A 23,763-nucleotide genomic window follows, 5' to 3' on the forward strand; every position below is an offset into this window, starting at 1 on the left:
AAAGACAGCTTGATGAATCAGCTGCATCATAAAGGAACCAACCACCAACAACTCTTCAGAAAGAAGAAAATAGCTACAACCAGTCTGAGGAATCCAGCTGGGAGCACCGTAGTTTGGCTAGTTGGAATGTATAGGCAACAAGAGTCAAAAGCAAATAAATATTGAAACTTAAAAAAAATTAACTCTAAGTTACCTAATTGAAATTTACTTCTTTAAAATGTGAGAGCAGCCACAGAAATTAATATGCAAAACATACAATTGGACAATTGCTGTTCAAGCTTTGGACCTACCATGGATTACGTCAACTATCTTCTTTTCTCTTATCACGACTTTAATTAATCATGGAAGAGTAAAGGAAGAGGGGGAAGACTTCCTAAGCTACCATCTCTTATTCCTACCAACTAGCTACAAGACAAACAAAGAAGTCCAGTTTTTAATTTCTGCTTTCACAACAAAAGTTCAGTCAAATCCTAATGATTTAGGTCTAACATTCCCCTAAGAAACCACCATTGCAAAGTAGTCTGTGAAGGCCAAATAGTATCTACCAAGAATAGATTTATATAATTCTTTGCTATTTAATAACTGGAGAAAAGTAAGGAGATACACAGAAGTAGTTCATTGGGCTAGTTGCATTAAAGGAGTATCTGTTCAGTAATTGGGGACAATGGTTTTCCCAACCTATAAAAGCAAACAAAACCATGACTTTGCTTCCCAAAAGGAAAAAAAGAACAAAAGAATTTTGTTTCATTAACAAAGACTTAAAGCCTTTGAAATTTGGTGTCCTATGACCCACTATTGTTACATTATTGTTAGTAGCAATAGATGTAGAGTGAGTTAAAATTGTCAGGTGGTTTAATATTCCTGTTTCAAGGAACACAAGAGAACATGGGTAATGGGATGACTGAAACAAGAATTAACTGGCTCTTTTTTGTTTCTACCCGAACTCCAAAATATATCCTGGCCTTGTCAAATGGAGTCTCTTCAGCTGAAGAACACTCTGTTTCTTTCTTCAGCTTGAGAAAGTATGTCAGCAGCTGGCTGATAGATTATTAACTGGTAGTTAACACATTTAAAACTTCAAGAATGAAATACAAATTAAATAAAGTAATCATTTTTTGTTATGAAATTTTTTCATTTTGAAATAAATTCATCTTGGTATCTTACGTTTTGAATTCTTTGTTTCACTGAAGGCTCAGCAAAGCAACACTAGGATGAGTTGTTACTTTCACTCATACTGTCAGTCGACTGCTGCGCTTTAAGTGTGTACAGTCTCTTGTGATCAAATACAGCCCTATTTTTTTTTTATCCATGGAGTGACAATCCTTGAACTCTGTCCTACAAAACTAGAGGGTGAATACAGCTGTATTGTATTACAGTAAATTTGGCTTTTTTGCCAGAATTCCTTTGGCCTTACATTGAGTTTGTTTTTCACCGTTTCAAAGATTTTAGAGGGCATGAAGGCAAGACCCAGCACTGACTCCCAGAGTGCTAGACAAATGAAGCGTGTCTTATGAAAATATATTAACACCATCTATTTGTAAGCACCACCTCACTTATTCAAATCACTCACAGCAGTGTTTTGACTTTTCCAAATCTGGTGCCACAGTACCACCAGGCAAGATTTCAATGATAACCTAACACTGTGTAACTTTTATTTTCTTCTATTTTACATTTTTGTATTTATTTTGGCTTCAAAACATGGAGAAATATTGGTTGTTTGGCTCAAAACCAAATACAGCTTAAAATGGGAAACATTTAAAAATAGTTCTGTTTCTATGTAGTAGGATAAACAAGGCACACTTCTAAGACAGCCACAGCCACAGAATCATGGAACAATTTAGGACGGAAAGGACTTCTTTAAGTCATGTAGTTCAACCCCCTGCTCAAAGCAGACCTCATCAGACCAGGTAGCTCAAGGCTATATCCAGCTGAGTCTTGAGCATCTCCGAGGACATAGATTCCATAACATCTCTGGGATAACCTGTCCCAGTATTTTGTGTTAAAAAAAAATAAAATCCTAATGTCTAACTGGAATTTCTCATCTTTCAGTTTGTGCCCAGTGCCTCTTATCATATTACCGTGCACTTCTGCATAAAATCTGTATCCTCTTTGTATCCTCTGGTCAGGTAGCTGTAGACAATGTTAGATCATCTTCCTCATCACAGATTAAATAAAATACAAACTCTCTTAGCTACAAAATTCCCATTAATTAATGATTTCAGTAATGAAAATAGGTGCCATATAAAAAAGGCAACAAAGAATACTTATATTAAGGGAGGGTGAGCTAAAAGCATTGCATATGGTTTTGTCATTTGCAAGTGAAGTTCCCCAAATAAATATTTTTTTTCTAAGTGTTATTACGCCTACACTCTGTATGTAAGTCTAATATTATTTCAAATAATGCTATTTTTTTCACCTAAATGACGTTGTTGAATACACAAATGGTAGATTTTCCCTGGTTTGAATATAGTACTTGATAGACTGGATTAATAAAGTTTGTTATTTTAAGACATATTATGAAGGAGGATATTTATTATAACTAAAAACTAGTAATTGATTCCATCTTATTAAAGTTGTGAAGTTGGCATCTTTCAACTCCCAGTGTAACTGAGAGAGTAGATGTGATAGCATGGTAAGAAGAACCTATCCTATAACTAGCAGTAATTTGAAAGAGAAGAAAAGACATAACCTAAGAAAGAGCCAGACAACATAAATTCCATCTAACTTTTGATGTCTAGTACGAGTTGGATGCCTCCGAGGAGAACCTATGTGTTATAGAAGAAGCCACCTTATGTTGACCAACAGAAAATACAGAATTTCAATCAAGTCTCACTGGTAAATGCACTAGAACAAGCTGTAGTAAGCTAAATTCAAGGCTACAATAGAAAATTAAAAAAAAAAATCTTACTTTCCTATAACCCTCCACAGCTTCTCCTGACACTGAAAGAAACCTTTTCAGACAATACAACCACAACACAAACACTTGTTCCATTTACTTCTTTTCAGAAATTACATTTAATAACCTAGAGTTGCCAGCTGAACATTTTGCCATCAGTTGTCTCGTGCTACAAGAATAGCCTCTTAGAATTCTGCCTTTGCTACTTGCCCAGCTCAGAATAAAGATGCATTCAAGAGATTTTAAAATAAATTCCTTCTTGTCTACATCTTCAAAATACTTTTATTTCAAATATGGCACCATTTTTAGGTGCATCAACATCCTTACCAGAATGCGCGGAGCAAATAAAATAGCATAAATTGTAGTTCCCCTCCACACTTTTTTCATATCTAGGGCAATTTTAGAAATTTAAATTACAATAGAAATTCACTACTAAAGGAGTAGAAGTATCTGAAATACCCAGAAGGGAAAACCCTGAATACTGGTGTTCAGCTGAAGGCAGTGACTCACTGAGACATCCATAGGAAGAGATGTACTGCGAGGGCTCAGGATCAGTCCCTTCCCTTCCTGTGCCCTTTCTCACAGCACTCTTTCAAGATTACTGACACCTTTTCCTTTAGTTGCAATGCATATTTAGTTTTACTAATGCTAATCAGAAGTAGGTTGCTCTTAACTGATATAAATTAAATAGATACTTCTCAGTGAAACTTGTTAGAGCATTTGTATTACAAAGCTACACTGATTTGAAACTTTCTTTGCCAATTCCTCTCTAGCGATTACTACAGCTCAGAACTGAGTTAGTAAGCTTGTATCTCACTATTACTTTAGGATCAGTAAAGACGTAGTTATCAGCATTTCCAGCTTCCACGTGTCCACATAAATCAGTGTACCAAAAGAAATTTGTTACTCATATGCTGCCAGCTCTTTCACTTGTTTTCAGGTCATTCAAGCACTTCTCTGAAGTTCCACTTCTATCTTTATCACTATCTCCCTCACAAGTCTCCTTAAACATGTTGGTTTAAAATTATTTGTTATTGGACTTGGTAGAGTAACTATACTTATTCTTAGGGTGCAAAGCTGAAAAGAGCCTGGATTTGAACTCACGATCCCACTTCAGTCCAGCCCCCAGTCCCAGCTTTCACTCTGCATCTCATTTCCTATTATTTGTTAAAATAGCAAATAGAATTGAAAACAAGCAAGAAAACTGTTTGAAAATAATCAAGCCTGCAACTCTGATGGAAAAGGGAACAGGAGTCAAACTTCCGAAAACCTCTTTGGAATGACTTCAAACAACCTGACCCTGGCTCCCCTTTGAGAAAATCTTAGGAAGTTCAGCTCCTTTATGTGCCCAGTCAGTTAAACTCATCTGTGTTTAAAGGCAAAAATTTAGTTTAAATAAAATTCAACATTGAAATTCAACATTTTTGAAAGACAGGGAGAGAATAAAGCCTATGTATTATTTTCAAGGCATAATGCTCTCTGAAACTCCTTCAAATTGAATAATTTTTGATATATATTACTTTTCAAATCAACAGCACACAAACTTTAAAGGGTTTTATTTGTCCAGAAAAAACTCCCTGTTAGTAAAACAACCTGAAACCCCTATTTCAGTTTAGACTGTGGATCACTTATTTGCAGTAGGATAAAGTTTAATTTGGTTCTGATGTCATTAAGTCCTCCAGGGCCTTGTTCCCCTGGCCTTACTCTTAGAGCTAATTGTTTGTTGTTGTTTTTTCCAGACTGGCCTGGCATGTATTCTTCTGGGCTGATGTAACTTCACCTGGACAGAGCTGATGAGACAGTGACTGTATCTTGCCCAGAAGAGCTGGTCTTTCCAATCCTGGCTCCTTCTGTCCAATGAAACACATCCAAGGCAACTCCACCCAGGCTGGGCTACGAAGAAAACTGTGTCCTGGCCAAAGAACCTGATGGATTCTGCATAAATGTGTTCAATAAAGGCATGCAGAAGACTGTGGTGAGCAAGAGGAGTCTCCCAAGTTTTCTAGGTCTGACTTTTGTAAGCCTTCAAAGAGCACCAGCCAATGCAGCCAACAAAAGACAAATGTGGTATTTGGACATGGATGCATATAAGGTTGTCATATTCTAGAGCTGATTAGTTGAATAAAACCATGGAATTTTTTTTAACAACAGCTCCTCAATAGGGAGAGCTCAAAAAATACTAAGAACTTGAGGAGGTGAGGAATTCAGACAGTGTTGGTCTGGCTCTGCCCACAAATTACAGATTGAAGTGATCAGTTTTAAAGAGCATAGACCTTAACGCAACAAGTTTCTTAAAAACACATTCATGGGCAGGCAGTGCATTATTACTGCCATTACCTATTCAATGACAGGCAGTGTTTAGCATCACCACTTCCTTAATCCACTTTTCATCTACAAATATCAGTGCATTTTTGAAGAAGCAAAAATCAAAGGCATAATGAAAAACACTATCTGGAAATGCAACTGCACTTGCTTCTGTGAGAGGAGTGAAGATACCGTACTTTGCAATCCAGGATGTTAACATTCATAACATTCGTTACCATTCACAGACAATCTGCCACATGGATTAATGTGTACCCAGATTTCAGTGAGGTACTAATATTGCAACAGCCATTTTGAAGTCTGTTCCTTACATGAGATCACTATCTATTACATCATAATAAATAATTTTATATTTTTTCCCTGTGTGACTTACTCATCTGCGGGTCTTTTGAAACACTTTGGGAGGAGTCAGATTTAGAAGAAGAATATGGAATAACTGATGGTAAGAAAGTATCATTTCTGCTGTTTTAGAATAAGGCAGCTTTGAATGAATATTTTAAAAACCCAAGCAGAAATAAATTAATGTTTTCATGTTTATCTGTATTCATAGAACAAAATATGTAATACTGAAATCCTCGTTCTGTGATGAGTATTACCTTACTTGCCATACTCCAAGCAATTGAAAGTCTTGAGCTCAGTATTCTGTAATGTTGGCTGGATGCTTTCATAGCTAAGTTTGCTTTAACTCCTTCTCTGATTCAGCACATGGTTATTTTTTAAGGACAAAACTGCTTAAAGATAGTAGTATTTAGACAGCTAGCAGACTCCACAAGCTATACAAACAGAATAAATTTGAAACCTGTTTGTCTAATCTCTTATCTAATAAGCCAGTGCACAGAACACTATAAAATAGTCCAACTTGATAAAAACCCGGAAAAAAAGCAAAGTCAATGACTAGAAGTACAGAGTATGTTTCCCAGGAAAAAAGTCTGAATAAATAGGAATCATCCAGCTTAGAGAAAAAGTAGGATATGAAGACAGTATTCAAATATATAAAACAAACAAACAAGGCCCTGAGGAAAAGCAGTATAAATAAGTTCTGCTCTGTATCTGTGTAGACAAGAAGTGATAAACTGTAGCAAAGAAGATATCTGGAAAACTGAGAAAGGCAGTGACAATCTGGAACAAACTGTCTAAGGAATAAGCACAAGGGGGTCCAAATGATTTCAGGAAGTCCATTTCACCCCTGTGTCTCTTGGTAGAAATCAATATGTTTTCACTTGAATGCTACTGTTTTTCTGCTGCACCTCTAAGCATGCATCATAGAGGCTCAAGGAGGGCTACCAGCCTCAGCGCTATGCTTGAATTCCAATATCCTACTTCCTATCTCTATCATGTAGATAACAAAAATCCAATAAAGCATGATCTCTTCAGTATATAGATAAGCATAAGAGAACTGCCAGGGAGAAGCAAGATTAATTTGTCATATGAGAGTAGAAAAATATCTCAGTGCAATTGCTTGAGTAAGGACAAGAAAGAGTATCCAGGAAGCTGCAAGCTGTTCAGCCTAACAGTGACCACAAACAGAACACCTACGCACACGATGAACAAGAAGGTGGTTCAGACCAGCCAGGACAAATTTACCAAGGCCAGGCTGTCTGACTAACCTTGCTGCCTTCTGTCATCTTACTGCTGGCATTGCATACCAGGAGAAAGGGGTGAATGTAATTTACTTCAACTTTGACATAATTTCTACGGGTATTCTTCTTGTCAAACTGAAGAAATGCACACTGGAGACATACATTACAGGGTAGATGGAAAGTTTGGTTCAAAGAAGCGGTGGTTAAAAGTCCAAAGTCCTCTTTGATATTCTTTCTGGTTCTTTAGCAATATTCAGTGTAATTCCTAAACTCATTTCAATGAGGGAGAAAGCTTTGTGCTTTGGGAAAGAACTTGGGTTGAGCAAAGTCCGTAATGATCTGCTTTCAAACTGAAGGAAGAAAAACTAGATTGAGACACCCATTCAGAAATAGTTGAAATTCTATGTCTAAATCCCCCATTACCCTCTGTACAGTTGAAACAGAAATCTTTAAAATAATATGCATTAAAAGATGGAAATGGAATGGGATTATTCTTTCTCTGAAGTCACAATGGTTTTCCGCTCCCAGTGTTGCAATCATCATATGAACACACAAAGTATTTGACTTCTATGCTCAAAATAACACCCAAGAAACACAGGACTACAAATAGTGCAAAGATGAATAACTCTGGATGGGCACTTGGCAGTGGTGGTTACAATATTCTGTGTGTCAACTTTGGAATAAATTCCCCACTCTTCAGACGCAGACAGCTGATAAAGCAATCAAATATCTGAAGCATATATAAGAATTCTTAGGTGTATAAGACATTATGTTGTGCTTTGAGAACTGCAATTTGGGGTTGTCAATGCATTCAAGTCTATCAGCAAAGCTCTTAGCTGCTTATTCTCTTTCAGTTTAGAAAGCTATAGACACAAACAAACAAACACCATTTAAATTAAAGAAAATTCCTCTCTGTTTCCCAAAGAGCAGTCAAAATAAAGTGGTTTCACTTCTCTTCCTGATCTCCAAACTGAACACTCTCACACATGTCTATGACACTTGCTGGATACAACCCAGTCCTACAAGGATTGATTCCAACTGCACATAGTTTTTCCAGCTGGAAAATGTATCTCATCTTGCACATTAAATGCGACGGGATCTCAAGGTTGATGACCTGGTTTCTTATTACAAAAAAAAAAAAAAAAAGTACCAGATTAAGAAAAACGAGAGGTGATCCTTTTTATCTTCTATATTGTTCTGCACTCTGAGTTTGCTGAGATCAAAGGAAATATTCTGCAGTTCAAACATAGCTGAAGAAAGAAGCAACAGATTCCCAGTAAATCTTTAATTAAAAAAGCACTCATAAAATAAATATTTCATGATTTTAGAATGTATTATCAAATTCGAAAATTTGACAGAAATGCTTTTTCGGCAATATAAACACCCTTTGAGCATGTGACTCATCTTACAAAACCTAAAATGTGAAGTAAATGGTTCTAAATCAATGGATTAGAGAAAAAAAGGGAAAACAAATATAGTAAGTATACAACAGGTAGAATAAAAGTTTGTGTATGATTAAGGGAGTACTAAGATAAGATAAACACTTATTTTTGTTATTAAAAAATTATTTCATCTTTTCTCCCTTCTATTTCCCTTCCTATCCAGGATACGGTAGACAAAATAGAGTTTATGTTCTCTGACTATACTTCCAAATTCTTTATTCATTACATCACCTACTCTATTTTCACCCCTTTTCCTTCTATCTACATAGATGAAAGAAAACAGCAGGAAGTAATCTCTATTTCCAACCCATCTATGTCCAAATTTACTTTTTTTTAATATAAATGTTCCAAGTAGTGTTTTATTGGAAAAAAATGCCAATAAAGGATACAATCAGCTACACAAAAGGAAGGCTTATGATAATTTTGGGGTAGGTTAGGGGCATGTACCTCTATGCACAAATCCATCAGCTAAGCAATCTTTGTATGTCTGACTTTGCATTTTTACTTGTACTTCACTCAGGCATGTATCCAGTTTCTCATGGAGAATTTACTGTATGTAGGAAATTATGTCTCTCTCATTACTGATCTTGTAACCCAGTGTGCAGTAGATTACATTAATTCCCAAGGAACGTTCCCTGACTTAAGAATATATTAAGTACATAAATATTGCTCCATGACTTCAGAGTTTTAAAACAAGATGGTCTTTCCTGTACCAGTTTTGTTTGACGACTGACAAGTGTTTTAATACTACAACATAAATTACTGGAAAAAAAAATCTAGAAAGGGCAGGTCATGGTAAAAAATTATTCACAGTGCCTGAAGTTTCAACACTGAAACAGGGCATAAATAAGAGTATCTATTCCCTGGAGCAGCTGTAATTTTTCTTCATCCTTCATGCTAAGAACAACCTCACATTGCCTTCAAATAAATATACTAATAACATATGATGTCCCTTGCTAATTTCTGCAAGTATTTCTTAGTGGAAAGGGAACACAATAAACATCTGTTACATTGCTGAGAAACTTTGCTTTCTAAGAATTCATTGCTGCACATTAACAAAGTGTAGTAATACTTTTATCAACTGCTATTTGACCATGTTACTAAAATTGTGAGAGTACAGGGAGCTGATAAAGGCCTGGAAGATTAAAATGAATAATTTTTCATGCAAAACATTTACCAAAAATGAACAGGATCCCACTACGATTTTGTTTGTGTGTGGATGAGCATGCCTCAATGTGCTAGAAGGTCTATGTGAAATCACACTCACAACTTGCTTACTTGTATGCAAGCTCAGTCTAAGTAGGGGTCTTCAACTGGTAAAAAATCTGTCAACAATTCAGAAGTTCTTTAGCTCAAAAGATGCATAATTAGTGTTTCAACTCTTTTAAAAAAAATTCTAATTTATTATATTTCTACAGACTTGATAAACAAAGGACATAAATTACGTCCTACACCATAATACTGAGTCACAATAGATTTATCAACTAGGGAGCACTGAATAATCAACAGATGCAGGGATACATTTTTATTAGAATTGTCAGATTTTGTGTTCCTTACAACTAAAACAAAGAATAGAAAGAAATGCTGAAGAGATGCAGTATTTGTGCTTGTCACATCATAGCTAAAAGCTGATACTCTTCAGTAAGGTAACTAATAATGAGCTACCACGGTGGAGCAATTTCAAGGTAGTGTTCACAACAGTAAATAGCTGTTAATAAGCTTTATGACGAAGGAAGGAGGCCTACTGATTTCAGCTGAACATGCAACCCCATCACTTTTACCTGAGTTAGGCCTTCATCAAACTAAGAGAATTAATGGTTCTTAAGCCTGACTGCAGCCATTCCCCTAACAAGCTAATGCTTCAGAGCACACTGTGCTATAAATAAAAACTGTGCCTGCCATTTAATCCAGCTACTTCAGTGCTTGTGTGAGCCAGAGGTAATGGAACTCTGCCAAAATGTTCAGGTCAGATAATAGAGTTTTCTTCCTGTTATTTGTAACCCAAAGTTCAATTTCTTACAACTTTCAGACTATTGCATCCATTCCTTTATTTTCAGCATATGTTTGTGCATGTTGTCCAGACACACTAGAATTTAAAATCAAAAGTGATAAGGGCTGAAAGTCTTGCATTTTTCTTGTTCATGTATAGGCTTGAACTGTGGTAATGAGGGAATCTAAACTGCCAAAAAACTTTAACTTCAAAGTCAGAAAACAACTTTTGAGATATTTCAAGCTTACACATTTTTGAACCAACCACAATTTTATGTGTTCTAAAACTACTCCAGACTTCTACATCACAGAAAGAAAAATTAAAGTGAATAATTAATAAAAAGCAGATATTGCAAGTGGCTGACAAAAGAAGAAAAGATTTTTCCAAATGCAAGTTTAAAAATAATGTTATCCCTCATCCCTGTTAGCCCTCTAAAATTGGCCAGGTTCCCAAGGTATTAATTATGTAAACTCATATCAAGCACTCCGTGGCCATTTATAGATTCATAAACTAATGCCACAACTGCTGTTGATAGGAGAGAATATTACAAACTTTTACCATTCTATTGAATCGTGCTTTTCCTGAGCAGATTTCAAGAATAAAAACTTAGAACTATATAAAAATGCAGAAATAGCTCTACAAAAGAGATTCCCTGATACTTTGAGAATCCCTTTTGCCACTGACTCTTCAGCTTGAATAGGAGTACAGAGTTACAATTTCTTATTAAGTACAGTGACACTCTACTGTTAGCACACCACATACACACACATGCGCACAAAATAAATAAAAATAAGATTACACACCGAGTTTTAGTCACTTCATTAAGCTAGATTTTATCAAAGTGGATTTATTCACATGGAGTCCTGATGCCTTGACATATCTGTTCAAGGTAAACAGGATTTACTTAAAAACCATGGTTACAAGTAGCCTAAGAAAAAATTTTGGATTCACTTGCCTTCTATATTTTTCTTCCAGAAAACACTCTAAATAATATTAAATTATTACAGAGTGGTGGATCTCAGCAACAACTCTAAAGCATTTTACAAAACAGATGTTATATTTTGTCTACCAGCCTCTGAACAAGTGCAGCAAATGCTTCGCTCCAGACTGGGAGAAGGGTAGCTTTCCTCTAATAAAAAAGTATTCCCTACATCCTTGCCTTTATATCTACAATCAACATAGCTAGTGCCTCAACTCCTTACCAGCATTTTATTCAGCAACTCAGAAGCGGTGAAAACTCTGTGTTGATTTTAAATTGAAATTCTTAATGTGACCAATCCTTACAGAACCTTGCCTGGATATCTGCACACTTTGATGACATCACTTTGATTAAGCGAAGAGTGCAAAAATATTCAGTTCTGGTGACCATAGTTACAATTGCAACTTCATCAACAGTAGAAATTCACTCGGTGGTTCAAAACTTCACCTTGATATGACACACACCAGTTTACTCAAGTCGGGAGGCTTAGAGTTGATTTAGCCAGAGTATAATGGCACATGATTGGTATGTTTTGAGGGATGGCTGTGCTGGGAAAGTTGGCTCAGGCCTTGCCCACACAAAGGTTTGATTCATGATGCTGCCAGTAGTCATCTTCATGACCATTATTCTCACAGCAAAATAAGACAAATACATATTTCAGAAAAAAAAACTTGCATTACATACATGTTGTCCTGTATTGTAGAAAACCCAATATTTAACTAAGGGCATTTGAATTAAGGCCTGTCAGGCAAGTCTGAGTGGCATCTGACCTATTTCCAGCTGTCCTCTTCCACTGGGGAAGATACTACAGAAAGGGACCTATTTTGTTAATGGCACCTATTTTAGGCTGTAGCCTTTCCAGAACACTAATACCTGCTTCTCTTCTCACCAAGATTTACCATGCTAGCAAGTAAGATTCCAACCATCTCCTGTGAAAAGCAGTAGTCAAAAGCGCTTCACAGCAACAAATATATCTTGCTTACAAACAGTTTCAAGTCTGCACTTGAATTTCCCCAAGGAAAAGAAATCCACTAGGAGCTGTATGAACAGTTCTGACTATGGCAGGTCACTGCTAGCCATTTTTTCCCCCTGGAGCAGACAGAGCTTTCTGTTTGCACATGCAATGTGTAGTACACACCTGGTAAGTCCAAACACTCCAAAGAAGCCTTAAACCCATTGTCCATTCACTGTATCATCAGTCAATAGACATACTGACTATACTATCCATATACAGTAGGTCTGGCCAAGGAGCAGCAGCAGGATTTAGTCTATAGTTCTCCCCCCAGGTGAATTATGTAGCTTGTCCTGCTGGAATAGCTAGATACAAAAGATTATACGAAGGAGGGCTGAAAAATAGTATTCAAAGAGAGATACTTGGGAACGTTAAAATTAAAATGAAGAGGTGGAAGGTTATACAGATTACCCAGCAGTGAGATCATTTTGGAGGCGATCATATGCTATGGAATTTAATCCTGACAGAATCCACCCATATGTATCATCACAATGTTGCACCACTGCCTGTGCCAATATAGAAATGGAATTCTGGTGTTACAGACTATCTCTGAACTTGGAAGCCTGACACTAAATATTGGGTTTTGATATGTTTTTGTGAAAACCTAGGAAGCAACTGTCTGCATGAAAAGATAACTTTGATTAAATGAACTGCTATAATGGCAACATTCTTACAGGCTGTTTTCATTTTCAGTGAAGAATGAGCCAAAGCTGCCAACATATCTGCTGACTGAAAACCCTAGCCACTCTATTACAGCAGATAAAAGATCCCTTTTAAAATTCTCATAGATCTTGTCACTTATGTGCCATTAAACATAAGAAAAGTATGTAATAAAAAACACATTAGTCTTTCACTTCTCTTTTGCAGACACTAAAAAAAATGAAGTTCAGTGGTTTAGTTCAAACTGGCCCTCCTTCCTAAGAATGTTTTTTAAAGGTTAATGCCCTGTGCATTTCAAAAAATAGTTCCCAGAAAGACATTTTATAAACCATGGTGAAAAAAACATATGAAACACGTCATAGCCCTCCTTTTGTGATATTTTGATATACCAGCTTTATTGCATATTCAAAAACCTCAACTTTCAGGAGACTTTTCCCTGTCTTGCAATTTCTGCCCTGCCATCCTACAGCTACCAAAGGGGTGCTGATGTGGGGAAGATAGAGGGCTGCACAAAAATGTAAGGTTTGACTGTTCCAGTATAGTAACTTTGATACAGTGAAACCACTCAGTATTGTTTTAACTTCTTGACAGCAGTAAAGAAAAACACATGCTGAGTTTATCCTCTGGTTAGTAAGATGCATTATGTAATATAGCATAGCCAGCAGATTTAGCTATGAATAAAATGAGCCTATTCCTTTCACAAATGTCAACGGTTAGTTTGGAAGTATACTGTAAATACAGCACTCACTCTCAGAGGGATGTCAGTTATAATTACTGTAACTACAAATATTAGCTAGCGGCTATCTACAATATTAGACCAAACATATTCAATACTTACCAAACAAAGAAACAAAGCCTCAGAGTAAAACTATTACTTTTCCTGCCTACCTCCTTGGTTGACAACTGTAGATACAAGAAAGTTTTGGATCCGTTTTTTCCTACATGAGTCTGCAAATCAGACTTTTCTACAGGGTGCCCTAAGGAATGTCAAGTCTTTACTCTTTTTTCCTAAGAAGACAGCAACCAGGAGGAAGGTGAATTAAGGTTTCCAAGGCCCTTCCTGGAAAGCAGAACAGGCCAGGCCTGAGTCCTGGAAAGTAGAATGAGGATGGACCTGAATTCCACTGTACCTGATGACTAATTCAAATAGTAGGAAAACCACAGTGGTCAGAAACATGGCTTAAAAACCCCCAAATCAAAACAAATCAGAAAAACATTCAGAATCTTCTTTTTAAAAATTTCATAAAACCGTAAGTTTATAAGGAGGGATCAACCCCAAATTCTTTTCAGTTCTAACAAAGTAAGACAGAACATGAAGATACACAAAAGCTATTGGAAACAGAGGGTATAATGGAAAAGCACATTTCCATGCACATCCGTGTTGTAGCTGGAAAGTCAAGTGACAAAATCAAAAACATGAAATGTTGTTTTACCAAACACTAGGAATTTGTTCCACAACTGTGGCCTTCAACATCTGTATCAGCTCCAGCTGGAAAGATACCAGTGAAACACGGTTTACAAGGCAGTACAGTCTTGTAGATTGCATCCTGTAACTTGTTTATTCTTGGTTCTGAGGCTTTACTTTCTCATCTCTCTCTCAGATTCAGGATGCTCTGACTATTAGAGCTCTAAAGACAAAACTTTTCGTCCTTGTGCAATTCCTGTCTAGAGAGACAACTTGGCTTTCTTTAAGAATGGGCTGGAGAACCATAAGAATTAGAGACAGTATGACAAGTCATAACTCTTACACCTATGCAATGCAACTGTTTCCACCCATCATTAAAATATTTCAAGTGAGAGAGTGTTGAACTGAAGAATTATATGTTGGATGGCACTGACATAGTGGCATAAGGGAAGAGACAAAAGTAAGTGGAAAATATCCAAATAGCTCTTTCTGATGAAATAGAAAACTTTAGAAGCCAGACAAAGTTGAAGGGACAGTGGCTGAAATACTGCATGAAAGACCATCCCTAACTGTACCATCATCTCACATAGTATTCACAGGCAGTAACTACAGAATTTTCTCAGCAGCTGATACCTCAAATGAAACACAAACATAATTGTAAAAAAAGCATTGCCTCCACATTAAAACACAATAGCCACCCACCTTCCTTTTCCAATTATATTGCCTTTACTTATGTCTACAAAATCTTAACGTAGAAGGAGTCTGAATTATGACACACCTTATAACTGCCTCATCGCTTGTCATTTGCTATGGTAAATGTGACAAGGAACCACAACAGAAAGGGTGTTCACCTACACTTAGGGCACTATGCTAGGAACAGATGTAAGTAGAGCCCTTATTTTCTATAAAGACAAAACTATTATAATGCAGGATACACAGAAGCAGTGCAAAGTTTCCACTGGAAAATTTAACTGGTACTTTGCCGATGTCGACTACTTCAGTCACGCCGGTAATGTTTCCAAATTATTCCTCCGACAGTGTCCTAATTTTTGAAGTCAAAATAATTAAAGAAATAATTTGTTGATAAAGAATACTCTTTCGAGAACAGTAGTAACATTTTCTTTTTCACCCTAGTCAAACACACACTTGTGAAGGTAAAAGTATAAAAATATATGAGAAAATGGAGTAATTTGTGTTCCATCCTCCTGAACAGCATATTTGCACACAATCTCTCAGACAGCTCTGGAAGTCACTAACATCCAAAGGGTGTACTGGCTCTGTTCCTTTGCAGCTGCAGGAGGCAAGATGTTCCTTCCACCTTGTATCACTGAATGGAAATCCCAGCCCATGAGACCAGGGGTCAGTGTGTTTCACCTCCCATGGAAAGAAGAACTGAGCACTAGAATTCCAAAGCTCAAGTAAGAGTGGCAAGATTTACTCTGATAACCTGTTCACATGAGTATCTGCATCACCAGAAAGTGAGTTTGGCTAGATTGTTTTCTCTCAAGTTATAGAATTGATTCCACTGTTCCCCAGAGAGCAAGAGTGACCCTGAAGCCTCAGTCACATACTTCATGACTTAAAGAGCACAGGAGTTCACTGGAATTCAAGCTTGCTTAGTAAGGCAGAGTAGCCCTCTTAAAAGAATACTACCACTACATATCTTCATTTTTAAAATGCTTTAAAACCCAAATATACACTTCACTTATAAAAAAACTCTACTCCCTATCAAACAAGACAGTGTTGTAGAAGACAATCCTTTGAACATTTCCAGATAACAGCTAAGTACTAATACATTCACTTTTTTCAATGCAGTCCTGTTAAGTAATAACCAGAGAGGCAGCTACAAACAAAAGAATTAGACCGATGTTTCAACATTGCAATGGAACAATCTTAAAAAAGCTGTTTCATTGAAAAGAAATGAACTTTCCACCTGCAGCTTTATGCATTTGGCAAACAGAACTTCACTTCTGCAATGTTATTTTAGAACAGAAAAAAAATGCATGCCAGAGTTAATCTTCCAGTGGATTAGAAGCTTTGTCTGAATTTCACAGTTAACATAAACTTAGAGCCCACTATTCTACAGTAGAGAGCAGAAAGTCCAATGAAACCATTTAAAAAAGACAAGGATTGGAAAAGTTCCCTCCCTCAATGTTGACAATACATACAAAATTAAACTCTGTTCAGTGTAGTCCTCTCTCCTATGAAAACCACTACAATTGTTTACTAAAAGGTCACTTTTTTGATAAAATTAAAGTCTTACAGTCTGCTTGACTTGAACTGCACACCTACCTTCCTCACAGAATACACATTGCCCCACTATAAACATTATGCAGAAAACTCCACATTGACTCCAGAAGAAGAGTTTACAAGAAAGCCACTTGCAAAAGGGTATCATCACAAGGGAAAAAAAAAAAAAAGACAGGAAAAAAAATGAAATCTTTGTCTCTTGAGGAGGGGTGGTGGGTGAAAAATCAACTCTACTCCCCAAAAGACTGTGAAAGAGAATCTCCTAGGAAGCTCCCAAAGTGCTTATTCTTTGATAAACATTATCCTAAGGAACTAAATCACAGCTTCCTATCTAAATGTCACTGGCTGCAGGAGAATGCAGATGTAAAATGCATTACAAAGCACGATGGACTCAGACAAGCACTTCCACAAAGTGAGAGCAATACGTACAGTACAGAAACAGTTGTGAAATTGCTGCTTCCATGCCAAGGGACTACAAAGTGATTTACAATCCAGATAGAAATATTCCTTTAATTTTATGCTATGACTGTTCTTCCTGCAGTAAGTAATAAAATACTAGTAAAATACCAATGTTACATGTGTCACGTTAGCAAGGAAGAGAAGAGATCGCTGCCAGCTTTGCAAATCTACTGTACTTCCAGCCTCCAGGAGAAAGGGGAAGTTAAACAAATATTCACACAGGTTTGGAGGGCTTTTTCTTCTTGTAGAAATTTTAATCAATCATATTTCTCTCCTTCAAAATGCATACAACCTGACCTACTGCAGTCAATTCCTACTGAATTGCTAAAGATGGATATAAAGGGAAAGCATACAAGTTCTTTCAAAGATCGAACTGAAATCTTCAACCAACAACACAGGGTGATTCTAAGTAACATTTTCTTTAAAATCTTAAGCAGCAGACCTGCACAATGCTGTCTACATAATTATAAAATCATTAAATACAGTAAATTTTTTTTGTTGTACTTCTCACTAGAGTCACAAGATACCATGAAAACTTTTCAGCTTATTTTATTCAAGAGCTTTAAAGTTGCTCTCTTGTACCTGGACTTTGCCATTTTGACTGACCTTTTTTCATCTCTTCCATTATCTTTAATCATTCCTAACATGTTGAAAGTGAATTTCCATAGCAAACACAAGCACTAAAAACCCAAAACCCCACAACAGAAAAACAAACAACCCCCCAGAAAGTTGTCATAGCTACTTGCCTCTTGGCAATTTCTGAGCATTTCCCAGGTTTAGTGCAATATATCCACAGAAAAGAAGACAGACAAATCTTGACATCATGGTCACAAACCCAAATTCGCACTGGGAATGATTCTGACAGGTATCACACAAAAATACTGCAGCTGCATTTAAGTGAACTGTTCTCTCTGTGACAAGAGGCAGCAACACTTTGACACAAGCTTAGTTTACACAGTGGGAGGAGACAGGATGACATCATTCACTCCCACTGCAAAAGGAGAATTAGCATTAAAAAAAAATAAAAATATTACCAGGCTCCCTCTACAAGAGTTTTCTGGGGTTTGTTACAAGGTTTTTTCAACCACTGAGGGGAAGAAATTGTCATTTTATTACTTACATTCCATGCAAATAAGACAAGAAATATCAAACTTTCTATTAATTGAAAACTGATCTTAGAGATGTTTTCACTGTTTTGTCCAAGAAAGCTGGATTTAAACTGCAAAAATAGCATTTGCAGTACTCAGAAAACTCTTTGCTATATTGAACTCAGTATTTTTGCAACATCAACATTTTGCTTAAGGTTAATTCAAGCTAGATATGGTATTCATCCAGGCAAAACAAATACTAGTTTAATTTGACATGACATTATAAACAGGTATGGTAAATATTTATTCAGCAAAAGAACTGGATTTGAAAAATCTGAATGTCATTTTTTCACTTGTAGTTGGTTTTGGCAATCTAAAAATAATTTAGAATTTCCCCTTCCATACATATCCAGTGAGTCAATGGACACAATGCACATTGAAAATAATAAGACTATGCATCTCCTTCCAGGGGTTAGATCCTTTCAACAGTAACATAACGTTAAATGAAAAAGAAATTCCATTTTTCTATTAAAAGTTGTTTCATTCCATGCTTATAATAAGCCAACTAAGCATAGCATTTGTTCCCACTCACAAGTGAGAAGATGAGAAGGAAAGGGTGAAGCAGAAAAAAAAAGGGTTACAACTGAGTAGGGAAGAATTTAGTCTCAATATCTGGAAAACTTCCCAAAGAGATTAAATCTATTCAAGGAAGTAGTGATATCTCTCTCTCCTTAAAAAAAAACCACCCAAAAACCAAACAAGAAAAACCCAAAACACACAAAGAAAAGCCCTCCCCCAAAATAAAATTAAAAAACCTCTAACCAAAAACAAAATAAAAAACCCACCAATCAACAACCAAAATCAAACATACCTAGAACTTTACAGTATGCTTGGTCTGTTCTCCCTCCCCACTTGTCTGGACCTGACGTCGTTCTACTTTCATAGTGTTCTATAAACAGTGTAAATCACAGCATTGATACCTGGGCTGGGTAGAAACAAAGTAGTTTAAAAGAAAAAGCTAATATATTAAAGCATGCAGGAGCATTTCTTAAAAAACAGATTAATCCTGTATTTAAAAAGACCCCATGTATGCCATAATTGAAGAAGAACTTCACAGCAGAAGCCAACAGTAACTGTCTTAGAGGCAAATCCGAGGAATTTCAAGCTCTTCTAATCAATACAGACAGCACACAGTTATAACAAAAACAGTTTGACAATGGAAATGTGTCCCAGCCTCATTAGACCCTCTCAATTCTGACATAAGGAAACCTTTTTTTTTTTATTCACTAGCTAAAATCTGAGAATAACAAAGTGAAAGTCAGTGTTATAGACAGACCCAGAAAGTCCCCAAACACTATTACTCAAGGATCTTTGGGAGGATTCAGATCCTGAATGTGAACACTCCGAACAGGTAAATGAAAGAGGTACCACTTAGATGACATGAAAAGATGTCTGAAAGCCATACAGTTGGACAGGAGTCTTCCAAAACACCACACCAAAAGAGCTTCAAATGACAGAAAAATTAATATGGAGAGAAGAAGTTCCATTTTTCTTTTTTTTTCAGTTGAAATACTATTTTCTAAAAAAAACCCAGAAGTCATATTCTATTTTTTCTCTTCAAAATCAAAAATAAGAAATCAAACATTTGATGGAGTAGTCTCTCAGGAGAAGTAATGGGAAAAATTCCTCCTTGGTCACACAGAGCTGTCTTTTGTACTAGCGTAAGCTGGACTCTCCTGGTTTCTCTTATGGCAAATTCACTTTCCTTTAAAGATCACACAACACCTTTCAACAAAACACACAAAGGCCAACTTCTATTCACAAAAATCTCAATGAAACATGAGTCATTTGGCTACCTAACAACCTCTCTCATAGATAAATATACTCCTGTCCCTGCTTTCACAACCACTTGCTTCTCTGCTCCTGTGCGTTATCTGACCATGTCTTCTCCGCTTAAGTACTCCATATAGACATTTAACCTTCCCCTTGAAACCTTGTCAGACCATCCACATCCCTTTCTCTCTGATAATTCTTGTAGAACATAGCTCTTCTCAGCCCAAAGTTCAAAAACCCATGTCAAGATAAATTTCCATCTGTCTTATCAAGGACATGCTTCATCAGGGACAATTACGATTTGATAAGCAGATGTAAGTGTAACTTTCAGTTAAATATACGCCAATAGTCCAAAAATCATTAACATAATATTCTCCTACACTTTTTCAATATACTCCCTGCATCTGTATCATCCATAGAAGATCCACAGATGATCAGTGATTTTGTCCACTTCTTTTCTTATGAGACTAACCTTTCCTAGGAAACCTCTGTTACATGGGAAATGAAAAAACACATCAGCCTCTGCTTTCCTTTTTCCTAAATCCTCTTGCCATTCAATAGATGTTGACTACTGCTGTGCAAACCAAAACATGGAAACAGAAGGAAGCTCCTGGAACTTCGAACACTATCCTGCACTACTGAATGCATCCATAATGCCGTTCAAGTACCCAATTTCTCCTCTTATTGGAGGGCTGGTTGACAATCTCTAAACAGAGACAGAATTTCATTTCAGTTCACAAAAGTTATCTATACCAGTATGTTCCTCAGGTTTCTCTAACCCACACAAACCTGGAACTGCATTCCCCATCCTTTGGCCTCTCAGAAGGAAACTATTAAACAAAGATTCAGTTAATGACAGTTTTGTGCTATCCCTTTAGCACAGAAGGCAAAAAGAATGAGCCAAATGCAGTAATGAAAATCTCAAGCAGATCATATTTGTTCAGGAAAAGACAAAACACCTGATTCCCCAGTGACTCCTCCTCTTCAGCACCAAATTAAAGGTTAGGTAACAAAGTTAAGTACTCAAAAACTTTACTTGCTTACCTCAACTTCAACTGATTCTCTCTAGGGTAGATTTCAAAAATGGAGATTCCAACCAGATAGTATCACAGTTAGTCTGGGAGCAGAACAGAGCTTTTCTAGTTCTATTTTAATAGCTCCCAGACCAGAAAGTACAGTGAAAGCAAGAGCAGGGGAAGAAAAAGTTGGGGGGAGGGAGAGAGGAAGAGCAGGAGACGGGATTTTGCATTTTATTTCCAAATATGAGTACGTTTTTCTTGAGATTTGGGCTCAGTCCCTATTCACCTATCACTCCTGATTATTTTCACAAGCAAAAGCCAAGGTGACTCAACTCCTTGCTGTTCTAATTTAAAGCAGAGTTTGCAAAGCATAACCTTAAAAAACAAAATCCTATCTTCACTTTGAAAAGCACAATAACATTGTGTGGAGCTCTCCAAGAGTAAGGACTTACTTGCAGTTCACTTGGTCTGGTTTTTTTTCACAGCATTGCTGGTTGATGCTATACATTTCACCAGTGCTTGTCAAATACTTGAGAAGTGTCTTTGTCAGAAAATTTGCTATATAAATGTTAATTATAATTTTCATTCTCTTGTGTGTGACTAAATTATTGGACTCTTTTTCTTGTAAATGTCATGGGAACTCCTCTAAAGGCCTTCAGGAAAAAAGAGATGCCAAAGAACATTCTTTCAGATATGTTGCTTAAAAAAAAGAAAAAGAAGGAAAAAGAAAATCCTAAGTCTACTTTCTGAAAGTCTTTACTGATACCTGAATCTCATTTTGATAAGCAAACATTTGAACGCTCATGCTATCAAAAATACAGGGTCACGTGTTAATCTATTATTCAAAGGTAAGATATATTCATTTAATAGCATAAAATCTACAAGTTCAGGGCATTCTAGCATCCCTATCCCAAACTGAGTTCCACATCTCCAAATTAATGGGATCAGAGGCAAAGTAAAAGGAATAAATTCAGTGAAAAGGGATGGACAGAACAGCTGGTTCTTGTGACATTTTTTGCATAGTTTATCAAACTGTTTCAGCACTCAACCATTTGATATTGTAATTTCTAGCAGTGACTCATCTTTATTAACAGGCATTGTATTTCACCAAAGTTCTACATGACATGGAGTGAAGTAAGAAAAGCATTTATTTAACTTCTCTATTAATTATTGACTTATTGTTCCCTTTGCAATGAAAATAACCTAGTACACTCACTTCTGCAGTTTCGACAACATTATCATGACCTGCCATATGGAGAACCTATGTGATTTAAGGTTTTCAACTCTGCCGCTCCTGCCCAATCTCAAGATTTTTTATGATGTTATTTGGGGCTTATTTTGCCTTTTAAAATTTCTTAACAGTCAGGTTTTGAATGACTCCAGAGAAGGACTCTGCTCAGTCTGCATAGGCTCCTGCTGCCTGTCTATCCTCATGGGGAAAAAATTTTTTCTCTTATAAGTCTAAACCTCCCTTATTTCAACTTGTGCTGATTTTCTCTCATGCTCCCACCATGCAGCAGTGTGAGGAGCCTAGCTCCATCTTTTTGGCAACCTCCTGAGAAGCACTGTAAGGGCTGCTGTTAGGTTCCCTCAAGCTGTCAGGTTCTCTTCTCCTGACTGAACAAGTCGCATTCCCTCAGCCTGTGCTCCAAACCCTGACCATATTGCTTGACCTTCACTAGACTTGATCCAGTTTATTGAAATCTGTCCTGTATTTGTGGGTGGGGTGAGAGATCAACACTGGATGGTATCTAGATAGGTGGTGAATAGTGAGGGGCAATTACTTGCCTCAGTCTCCTAGGCTGCATTCCTGTTCATACAGCCCAGGACTCTGTTGACCTGCCTTGTTGCCAGGACTCACTGCTGGCTTCTGTGCAGCTTTCTGTCCACCAAGATCCCCAGTTCCTTTTCATCAGGGCTGCTTCCCAACCAGTCAGTCCCCAGCCTGTATCATTGCAAGGGTTACTCTCATCCAGATACAGGACTTTGCAGCTGTCCTTGTTAAATTCCATGAGGTCCCTGTCAGCCGATTCCTAGAGTCTGACTAGGTCCCTCTGAATGCCAGCCCTACCCTCAAGAATATCAAGTGGTCATCCCAATTTGTGTCACCTGGAAACCTGACAGGAGCCCACTCTGTCCTTTCCTCCAGGTTACTGACAAAGACATTAAAAAAATAGGTCCTAAGACAATCATCTATGGTGCTCCTCTTGTTACCATCATCTAGGTAGCTTATGGTCCACTACCTACTGCCCTCTGAGCCCAAGCATCCAACCATTTACTCACCCAACTCTCTGTATGACCTACTTCAATAGATGTGTACTCCATAAAATATATGATGTGTGCTACAATTGCTATTTAAAACCACTTTCAAGAAATGAGTTTCCTTGAGCAAGTGTAAGATCACAGTCCAATTACTCTTCAACAGAGTAATTGCATGAATCAAAAATATCTTAATATATGTTCACTTTCATGGGATTAAAATGAATTTTGTATAGCCCAAAGTATTCTCAACTATAATTTAATTATTATTACAATCTTCCACTGCAGAAGTCAGCCCCTCTTTGTCTCTTCCAGTCTCTTCTCCACAGTATGTTCTGATTTGTGAAGATAGTGTAAGATCACAGTCCAGATTAGTGAACTCAGATGTGAAGTCTGGAATCTAGTACAATACACTAGGATAGGATACAAAATGTCTGTTTGGACATCTAGAACACGAATGTTGATGCCATTGGCTATTCTGTTGTAAAGAAGGGATGTCTGCCTGTAACACAGATCAGCAGAAGCATTTGCCTTTGAAGTTGATTGATTTGATTTATATATTTGTATTA

General features: G+C 36.9%; 1 protein-coding gene across 1 annotated transcript in view; it reads right to left on the reverse strand.

Annotated features, from left to right (window-relative positions):
- Positions 1-17,914, reverse strand: part of LOC113949785 (target of Nesh-SH3-like) — a gene marked incomplete at its 3' end in the record, with an annotated part of 61,595 nt that extends 43,681 nt beyond the window's left edge. Inside the window, exon 1 of the mRNA XM_027648796.1 lies at positions 17,742-17,914. Coding sequence (XP_027504597.1) covers positions 17,742-17,820 — 79 coding nt within the window. The remainder of the gene's footprint in view (positions 1-17,741) is intronic.
- Between the last annotated feature and the right edge of the window lie 5,849 nt (positions 17,915-23,763).

The sequence above is a fragment of the Corapipo altera genome, unplaced genomic scaffold (genome assembly GCF_003945725.1).
Source record: "Corapipo altera isolate COAL_440 unplaced genomic scaffold, ASM394572v1 58, whole genome shotgun sequence".
NCBI classification, from domain to species: domain Eukaryota; kingdom Metazoa; phylum Chordata; class Aves; order Passeriformes; family Pipridae; genus Corapipo; species Corapipo altera.